The sequence below is a fragment of the Bos javanicus genome, chromosome 6 (assembly GCF_032452875.1).
Source record: "Bos javanicus breed banteng chromosome 6, ARS-OSU_banteng_1.0, whole genome shotgun sequence".
In the NCBI taxonomy this organism is placed as follows: domain Eukaryota; kingdom Metazoa; phylum Chordata; class Mammalia; order Artiodactyla; family Bovidae; genus Bos; species Bos javanicus.
In genome coordinates, this window is record NC_083873.1 from 102,813,918 (window position 1) to 102,824,285 (window position 10,368).

General features: G+C 41.7%; 1 protein-coding gene across 1 annotated transcript; it reads left to right on the forward strand.

Moving 5' to 3' along the window:
• The first annotated feature begins 1,908 nt into the window (after window positions 1-1,908).
• Window positions 1,909-9,157, forward strand: DSPP (dentin sialophosphoprotein). The gene is made up of 4 exons (XM_061421236.1): window positions 1,909-1,980; window positions 3,557-3,643; window positions 3,777-4,775; window positions 5,357-9,157. The coding sequence occupies exons 1-4, from the start codon at window positions 1,930-1,932 to the stop codon at window positions 7,727-7,729; spliced, it is 3,510 nt and encodes a 1,169-aa protein (XP_061277220.1). The 5' UTR covers window positions 1,909-1,929; the 3' UTR covers window positions 7,730-9,157.
• The last annotated feature ends 1,211 nt before the right edge of the window (window positions 9,158-10,368 follow it).

Sequence of the window (10,368 nt, forward strand, 5' to 3'; positions counted from 1 at the left end):
ACAGTGCAAGGCACGCTGTGCATAGAGCAATTGTTCTAGAGTAGATATGAAAGAGAACTAAAGTGGTCAGGTTGATGGACTGCAGTTTAGAAATGGGATACACGTAACTCTGGCCTTCACTATAAGTTCCTTTCCAGGAGATCATGTGTCCTCCAAACCATAGTGTAGACTGGTCTTCTGTAAGGTCTATGTAATAACTGTGTTTGGGACTGCAGAGGACCTTATAGCCTCTGTTTACTAAACTGCTGCCCTTTCACATCCATGCCCCAGAGCTCTGCATTATGGTGTCCTTAGGTCTCATCAGCCTCATTTTTAATCTCTAGCATTTTTAAGGAAGTTTAGCTACTTTTGGCTTTCTGCTGAACAGCTCTAAGAGTAGGCACATTTTCCCCACCTCCTCAGTAACTCTGGAACTGGATTTTCTCCTCTGTGCAAAGTGCCAATTCTTCTAAGACAGTTGATATTCATGGAGGCTTTATTATGCTTCCCCTATCAACATTAAATTCAATCTAGGCAAGCTTATGATCTACAGTATTATAATCTCAAAATCCAGTGGAAGTGCATGAAGTAGAAGTAAAATTCGTCCTTCCTTTCTATAGGACTAGCATCATTATGTAAAGAACTATAGTTTGTAGTAAATAGCTATTTACAATTTTGATTCTCATGAACTCAGTATCTATCTCAATGTACACAAAATGTATACTAGACTGATTCTGAAGGTGAATTCTAACAGGAGTGAAGGACTGAGTCTTCAGAAGTCCCACATAATAATTGCTATCATTTATTAAGAGATGGTTAAATAGCTGGAATGATGCCACACACTGCTTATAGCAGTAAGTGTTTATTTATCCACAGTGTTCACAAAATGGCTTTTGCTATGTTTTTGCTATGTTTTAGAATATTGTGATCACCAAGACAGTCTCCTGGACCTCAGGAGCTCTCAGTAGGGCAGAGGAGCATATAAGTAGCTGTCAGCCTACTCGAAAACAGTGAAAACGGCGAAGTGCCGTCAGTGCAGTATTAAAAGCTTCTTCCAGGTATAAGGAGGAGAGAGACACCAAATAACCTTTTTTTCTTTAAAAAAAAAAATTTGGCTGTACCCCGTGGCATTCAGGGCCCTAGTTCCCCAATCAGGTATCGAACCTGTGCCTCCTCATTGGAAGGGAGAGTCTTAAACTCTGGACCATCAGGGAAATCCCACCAAATGTGCTTTGACATGGAGCCAGAGAAAGCTTCTCAGAGACAAATCTTCTGCTAAGATAACTGGGATAATCCTGCAGTGCAGCTATTATTATCCTAGACCAAGGAATCAAATGCTTAAGAAACCTACTTACAGTCTTCAAGCTCGCACATCAAGTAACAAAGATAGAATTGGAACCTAGGTCTCTGCATCCAAACTCCATATCCTTTCGTCTGCGTGCTGGCAATTTCTTTTCTGTGCAGTCTAGCATAGCCCAGATGCGTGTGGATTTGGTGTGGGAATCATAAATCCTTCATCTATTAAGCATACTCTTGGCAGAATTAGTTGATCCTTGGTGAAAACTATTCAGAAGAGATGTTACTGCCAGCAGGAGCAGCAGAAGGAGAAAGTTATAGTTATGGCTTTTGTAACTGGCTGTACGCCTTCACCGGAAAAGCACGGGGTTAGGCAGCGCGTCATCGCGCTGAGCGGGATAGTGCCCTCGCGTGTCTGTGACCCCACTCCTGGCGTGCACTGACCACAGACAACTGTATGTACTCAGATGTGTGCTGGAACCCTGAGTCTTGGCAGCTTCTTCTCACGTTGTGTTCATACTCCTTACCTAGGAAAGAGGCACACGCTTAGAGACCAAGATAATACAGTATATGGTTATCATCTTTGCTTTAGAAGTAATTTTTCACTGTTCTTTTTTCTTCAATAACAGCCACGGATCAATATTCCTATAGAAAATGAAGATCATTGTATATTTTTGCATTTGGGCAGTAGCATGGGCCATTCCAGTAAGTATGCCTTCCTCAAAAAAACCTTCTTACTTTACTCTCTCTCTTAATACACACACATATATGTGTACACACACACACACACACACACACATATATGTGTGTGTGCATTTTTTTCTTGAGATCTTGCAGATCAGCTGAGCCTAAACTTTTAGATTTGCATGAAAGACTTTATAGGATCTGTTTGGGGTCTCAACAAAACTAAATACGCACTCTGACTCATGCTCCCAGTCTTCTAATTGAAACTCCTGTCTTGTTGGAAGGATTGTTACTTTTAAAATTCATTCAGATTAATTTACATTTAATGCTTAGAAGTTGTGGAGCCTGTCCATCTTTGCTCATGCCCTATGAATTTCATTCTAATTATCAATGAAGCCTTGTTTAAGAAGGTTTCAAGAAAGAAAAATAGGAAAAAAAATCACATTTTTTTCAGCAAAGGGAAAACTAATGTTTCACTTAGAAAGTTAAATTTGAAAGATAAACACCAGCAAAGATAAATTAGGGAAATTAAGTCATTTGTAATTTTATTAGCCAGCTGCTACAGTTACCATTTTGATATGCTTTCCTCATGGTATTTCTGTAGTTGAGAATTTTCTTAACTGTTTCTCTTGTGCTCCTGAGGGCACAGAAGTAGCATAGACTTGCCTTTGTTTCTGCCCTGGTTTTGGTCAGACCTACTATTCCGGAGGAGCCTGGTAGGCTGCAGTCCATGGGGTCGCTAAGAGTCGGACATGACTGAGCGACTTCCTTTCACTTTCCACTTTCATGCATTGGAGAAGGAAATGGCAACCCACTCCAGTGTTCTTGCCTAGAGAATCCCAGGGACAGGGGAGCCTGGTGGGCTGCTGTCTATGGGATGGCACAGAGTTGGACACGAATGAAGCGACTTAGCAGCAGCAGCAACTATTCTCTTAGGGGTTTTGGCCAGGATTATTCTTAGGGTGGATCTGGTGCTGCTGCAAGAAACTTGTCATACAGAAACACCAAAGGTCTATCTCCTCACTTTTTCTTCAATGTCATTTTTATTTAAATTTATTTATGTATTGTTTATTTACAGTGTTATATTAGTTTCAGGTATGCAGCATAGTGATTCAGTATTTTTACAGATTATACCTTATTAAAAGTTATTACAAGATAATGACTGTAGATCTCCGTGCTACACAATATATTCTTGTTGCTTGTTTATTTTTTTTTTTAGGGAATCTTCTTTCTTTTTTATTTTTTAAATTATGTAAGTGTGATAACATATTTACAGGCTGTCTCCTCATCTTTAATAAAAGACTATTCACTTTCTAGTGTTGATATAAGTGATCTGGTTAAAACCTTGGTAAACTTGATAATATTATTATGAAAAATATCTATATGCCAAGTTTAAATTCTATGGAATTCATGTAACAAGTCACTTTTCTTTTCTACCCAAGTAGATCATACTTTGGCCTTTATGTTATATCTTTTTTTCTTCATTTAGTGATAATATGTGTGTGAGTGTGTCTGTGCACACGTGTGTGAGTGCATGTGTGCACACATGTACACAAAATAAGAATATTTTCAATTTCCAGTATTTTCACTTTGGTAGGTTCCTCAAATCAAGCCGTTGGAGAGACATGCTGTTGACAAATCGGTGAACGTAAATCTTCTAGCAAAATCAAAAGTGCCAATACAGGTATAAGATGTAAAATGTATTTCTAAACTCTTTTAGATCCCATTAACTTCCAGAAAATCGATGCTCATCTTTTCAGTTTGCTTTACTTTAAGATGATATCCACAACTTAATTTGAATTGTCTCTCTTTTTCAGGATGCATTAAATGACAATAATACCACTAAAGAAAGTGGTGGCCTCATGCATGAACATGAACGAGGAAGGCAACAGGATATCCAAGATGGTTACAAAGGAGACAGAAATGGTTCTGAGTGGGCAGAGCTGGGAGGGAAAAGTTCTTCTACAGGTTCCATGTTAGCAAACGAAAAGGGGAATACAGAGGATCTAAAGGGGGGCACAGGAAAACCAGAAACATATGACCATGATGGGATGCAAGGACAAGAAGAGAGCATCACTGCAAACGGCCTCAGGGGACAAGTAAGCATCGTCCACGATGCTGGAGTGGCAAATGGGAGCCATATTGATGGGATTGCTGAGAACAATTCCCAAAACGCAGGTGTTGGAAATACAAGTCAAAATGAGGACGCCACTGTTGTCCAAGAAGATGGACATCAAGTAGCTGGAAGCAGTAACAGTACAGGTCAGGAGGCTGAAATCAATGGGGATTCCTGTAGAAATGGGGCTGACACAAGTGAAACAACACCTCAGAGAGAAGATGAGAGAAATGGGAATGAGGAGGTAGGGGTATTGCCAGTAGGGAGTGGAGCTGGAAATGGAGAAGATGTTGGTTTGGATAATTTTGAAGGAAGTCCTAGTGGGAATGGAGCAGATGAAGATGAAGACAAGGGCTCTGGTGATGGTGAAGGTGATGAAATAGGGAATGGAGAAAAGGGTAGTGATACCAGCAAGGGCCAGGAGGGTCAATCTCACGGAGAAGAGGATGATGAGGACAATAGCTTAGGTCAAAATTCAGTTAGTAGTGAAGATGATGGCCCTGGGGACAAAGAAGACTCCCATGTCATTGATGGAGACAACATTTCCAAGAGTGAGGAAGATTCTGCAGGTATTCCAGAAGACAATGGTAGCCAGAAAACAGAGGACACTCAAAAACCCAGTCACAGAGAGAACAAAGCTGTGGAAAATAGACTCACTGAAAAGTCACAGCCAACTGCTATTGGGAAGAACCAAGATAAGGTTAGCTTGTGAAGCTGATTTCTTTCAATGGCAGTTTAACTCCCCCACTTCCTTTCAAGATGGTGTGTGTGTGCATGCTCAGTCACTCAGTCGTGTTCAACTCTTTGCAACCCCATAGACTGTAGCCTGTCAGACTGCTCTGCCCGTGAAGCCCGTGATGGTAGCACAAAAATAAATCATGATGAACAGTCATGTATTTTTGCACCTTGATTTAGGACTGGGACTATTTAATGGGGGGAAGCTAGAGTCCTTACTAGACATTGCTATGGAACAATTTTAAAAAGTTGAAATTTCTGAAGATTTGGTTACAGTTCTTCAAAAACCTTATGCTAAATAATTTATGCATCATGTAACTGTTTACAAAAGTTCCTACTGGATAAAAACATGAATGGGATGGTCTATAATCTAAACACTAGAGTACTTTCAAGTACAATAAAGCACATTTTCACAGACAGGTGTTTCTGAGGTACTGGAATCCAAACTCCTGTTCTCTGGCCAATTTCCCCAGTCTTCCTCAGACCAATGCAACTTTGTAGCATAACATTCACTAATTAATCATTCTTTTCTCCATCTTTCCATAGGGAATGGAAATGGAAAGTCCCAGCAGTGGCCACAGAAACAATGTTACCAAAGAAGCTGGGAAAGTGAATGAAGATAAAGAGAGTAAAGGCCAACATGGAATGATTGTGGGCAAAGGAAATGTCAAGACACAAGGAGAGATTGACATTATACAAGGAGCTGGCCAGAAACTGGAGTCTGGAAACAAGCTTGGACCCAGCCAAGTACATAGTGACAGTAACAGTGATGGGCATGACAGCTACGAGTTTGACGATGAATCCATGCAAGGAGATGATCCCAACAGCAGTGATGAGTCTAATGGCAGTGATGATGCCAATTCTGAAGGTGATAATAATCACAGTAGCCGAGGAGATGCTTCTTATAACTCTGATGAATCAAATGACAATGGCAATGACAGTGGCTCAAAAGGAGATGATGATGGTAGTGATAACACATCAGATGCTAATGATAATGGTAGTGATGGCAATGATGACAATGGAGGTGATGACAGTGGCAAATCAGGCAACAGCAAAGATAAATCAGACAGCAGTGACAGCAGTGACAGTGACAGCAGTGACAGCAGTGAAAGTGACAGTAAATCAGACAGTGACAGTAGTGACAGTGACAGTAAATCAGACAATGACAGTAGTGACAGCAGTGACAGTGACAGTAAATCAGATAGTGACAGTAGTGACAGCAGTGACAGCAAATCAGACAGTAGTGACAGCAGTGACAGTGACAGCAGTGACAGCAGTGATAGCAAATCAGACAGTAGTGACAGCAGTGACAGCAGCGATAGTGACAGCAGTGACAGCAGTGATAGTAGTGACAGTGACAGCAGTGACAGCAGTGACAGTGACAGTAAATCAGATAGTGACAGTAGTGATAGCAGTGATAGCAAATCAGACAGTAGTGACAGCAGTGACAGTGACAGCAGTGACAGCAGTGATAGCAAATCAGACAATAGTGATAGCAGTGACAGTGACAGTAAATCAGACAGTGACAGCAGTGACAGCAGTGATAGCAAATCAGACAGTAGTGACAGCAGTGACAGCAGCGATAGTGACAGCAGTGACAGCAGTGATAGTAGTGACAGCAGTGACAGCAAATCAGACAGTAGTGACAGTAGTGACAGCAAGTCAGACAGTAGTGACAGCAGTGATAGTGACAGCAGTGATAGTAGTGACAGCAGTGACAGTGACAGTAAATCAGACAGTGACAGCAGTGACAGTAGTGATAGCAAATCAGACAGTAGTGACAGCAGCGATAGTGACAGCAGTGATAGTGACAGCAGTGACAGCAGTGACAGTAGTAACAGCAGTGATAGTAGCGACAGCAGTGACAGCAGTGATAGCAGTGACAGCAATTCAGACAGTAGTGACAGTAGTGACAGCAGTGACAGTAGCAATAGCAGCGACAGTGACAGTAAATCAGACAGTGACAGTAGTAACAGCAGTGACAGCAGTGATAGTGACAGCAGTGACAGCAGCGACAGCAGTGACAGCAAGTCAGACAGTAGTGACAGCAGTGATAGTGACAGCAGTGACAGCAGTGATAGTAGTGACAGCAGTGACAGCAGCAATAGCAGCGACAGTAACAGTAAATCAGACAGTGACAGTAGTAACAGCAGTGATAGTAGCAACAGTAGTGACAGCAAGTCAGACAGCAGTGACAGCAGTGACAGCAGTGATAGCAAATCAGACAGTAGTGACAGCAGTGATAGTGACAGTAAATCAGACAGTGACAGCAGTGACAGCAGTGACAGTGACAGTAGTGACAGCAGTGACAGTAGTGACAGCAGTGACAGCAGTGACAGCAGCGATAGTGACAGCAGCGATAGCAGTGATAGTGACAGTAAGTCAGACAGTGACAGCAGCGACAGCAGCAACAGCAGTGATAGCAGTGACAGCAGTGATAGCGACACTAAATCTGACAGTGACAGCAGCGACAGCAGTGACAGTGACAGTAGTGACAGCAGTGACAGCAGTGACAGCAGCGATAGTGACAGCAGCAATAGCAGTGATAGTGACAGTAAGTCAGACAGTGACAGTAGCGACAGCAGCGACAGTGACAGTAGTGACAGCAGCGATAGTGACAGCAGTGACAGCAGTGACAGTGACAGTAGCGACAGCAGCGACAGTGACAGTAGTGACAGCAGCGATAGTGACAGCAGTGACAGCAGTGACAGTGACAGCAGTGACAACAGTGACAGTGACAGCAGTGACAGCAGTGACAGCAATGATAGCAACACTAAATCCGACAGTGACAGCAGCGACAGCAGCGACAGCAGTGACAGCCAGAGCAAGTCTGGTAATGGCAACCACAATGGAGGTAGCAGCGACAGTGACAGTGACAGTGAAGGCAGTGACAGTAATCACTCAACAAGTGACGATTAGAACTAAAGAAAACCCCACAAGATGCCTTTTGTGAAAAGTGTGGTGAGTAATTGATAGGAAACACAGATTTCCAGGAAAGTAAAGAAGGGGGAGGAATAAAGAGAAGACCTATGTAAAGATCCATACATCTACAGACACAAGGAAAGAGTCAAGTTGTCGGATTCAGGACCGGGTCCCAACACCCTGAGAGAGAGAATCTGTGTACATGCATGTTAAATATATTTTGAAAAGATTTTGTTAAAACTGTAAATGCAAACATAGAAGAACAATTAAAATGTTCTTTACACAGAAACCTCAAGTAATCACATACTAATAACTTCAATTTAAATGCCAAGTGCTTTAGAAAATGTATTAGCACGCAAACACATCTTATAAATAACCAGTGGCATTAGCCTAATCTTGCAGTAATTATATCTATATTCTACGTAGATGGTCTGCTTGCTGCTGAGTAAAAGATGCTCTCATCATGATCTCCAGCTTGGCTACGATTCATTTGCTTGTTCTAAGGAAGAAATATATTGCAACATAAAAAAAAAATCACAGCAACCATTTAATTTACCCAAACCATGGGAATAATCTTTGTAATTAGTGAGTAGAGTAACTACAAATTATGGAAATTCTAAAGAGTTCTAGAGAGAAAAGAATTTAGAGACTCATTTAAACAGCAAAATCTTACATATAATATCACATTCCTGCAAAGCACTGCTGGAAATGTAGCATAAAGTTCGTAAAATTATTGACGAAACTGAGGCAGTACTTAGAACATGCCTTGCCTCAAGTTGCCACTCTCCAACTATTAATAAATAAACGAATTCATGAATGAAGGGCTCTTGGAGGGTGTGCACTTTTTGAACTCTGTTCAGAACTCTGCTAAGAGGATTTAGTTGTCTTCCTCAATCTCGGGCTTGCCTAGTGGATCAGCTGGTAAAGAATCCGCCTGCAATGCAGGAGATCTGGGATTTGATCCCTGGGTTGGGAAGATCCACTGGAGAAGGGAATGGCTACCCACTCCAGTAATCTGGCCTGGAGAATTCCATGGACTGTTACAGTACCTGGGGTTGCAAAGAGTCAGACAAGATTGAGCAACTTTCACTTTTACTTTCCTCCATCTCACCAAGTCAAACCTGCTTCATATTTGCTTTTAAATCCCCGTAGATGAAAAATCCCAAATCAGACCCTGAAGACTCCCTATTAATCTCTTTAATAAAGCCAACAGTTGGTCTGGAAACTGCTCACTTTGTTAAAATCTGAGACTCATTTGTTGTTGTTCAGCTGCTCAGTCATGTCCAACTCTTTGCAACCCCATGGACTGCAGCTCACCAGGCTTCCCTGCCCTTCACCATCTTCCAGAGTTCGCTCAAACTCATGTCCATTGAGTGGGTGATGCCACCCAACCATCTCATCCTCTGCCGTCCCCTTCTCCTCCTGACTTTAATATATCCCAGCATCAGGGTCTTTTCCAATGAGTCAGTTCTTTGTATGTGTGGCCAAAGTATTGGAGTTTCAGCTTCAGCATCCATCCTTCCAATGGAATATTAAGGATTGATTTCCTTTAGGATTGACTGGTTAGATCTCCTAGCTATCCAAGGGACTCTCAAGAGTCTTCTCCAGCACCACAGTTCGAAGGCATCAATTCTTCAGTGCTCAGCCTTTTTTATTGTCCAGCTCTCACATCCATACGTGACTACTGGAAAAACCATAGAATTGACTATATGGACTTTTATAGGCAAAGTAATATCTCTGTTTTTTAATATGCTGTCTAGGATTGTCATTGCTTTTCTTCCAAGGAACAAGCATCTTTTGACTTCATTGCCGCAGCCACCATCTGCAATAATTTTTGGAGCCCAAGAAAATAAAGTCTGTCACTGTTTCCATTGTTTCCCCATCCATTTGCCATGAAGTGATGGGACCGGATGCTATGATCTTCGTTTTTTGAATGTTGAGTTTTAAGCCAGCTTTTTCACTTTCCTCATTCACTTTCATCAAAAGGCTCTTTAACTCCTCCCCACTTTCTGCCATAAGGGTAGTGTCATCTGCATATCTGAGGTTACTGATATTTCTTGCAGCAATCTTGATTCCAGCTTGTGCTTCATCTAGCCTGGCCTTTTGCATGAGGTACTCTGCATGTAAGTTAAATAAGCAGGGTGACAATATACAGCCTTTACATACTCCTTTCCTGATTTGGAACCAGTCTGTTGTTTCATGTCTGGTTCTAACTGTTGCTTCTTGACCTGCATACAGATTTCTCAGGAGGCAGGAAAAGTGATCTGGTATTCCCATCTCTTTAAGAATTTCCCACAGTTTGCTGTGATCCACACAGTCAAAGGCTTTAGTGTAGTCAATGAAGCAGAAGTAGATGTTTTTCTGGAATTCCCTAGCTTTTTCTATGATCCAACGGCTGTTGGCAATTTGATCTCTGGTTCCTCTGCTTTTTTAATCCAGCTTGTACATGGGAAGTTCTCTCTTCATACACTGTTGAAGCCTAGCTTGAAGGATTTTGAGCAACACTTTGCTAGTATATAAAATGAGTCAATTGTGCGGTAGTCTGAATATTCTTTGGTACATTCAACTAAAATCTGAGCGTGATTTGCATGAGTGAGGGCACTTCTTAGTTTTGAGATGAAGTCCCAACCCTAGAA

Bases quoted from the DNA above. Each gene is read 5' to 3' on its own strand.
- DSPP (XM_061421236.1), top strand. From the start codon at position 1,930: ATGAAGATCATTGTATATTTTTGCATTTGGGCAGTAGCATGGGCCATT. The intron at 3,644-3,776 runs GTATAAGATGTA...TCTCTTTTTCAG, and splicing joins AATCAAAAGTGCCAATACAG to GATGCATTAAATGACAATAA. The intron at 4,776-5,356 runs GTTAGCTTGTGA...ATCTTTCCATAG, and splicing joins TTGGGAAGAACCAAGATAAG to GGAATGGAAATGGAAAGTCC.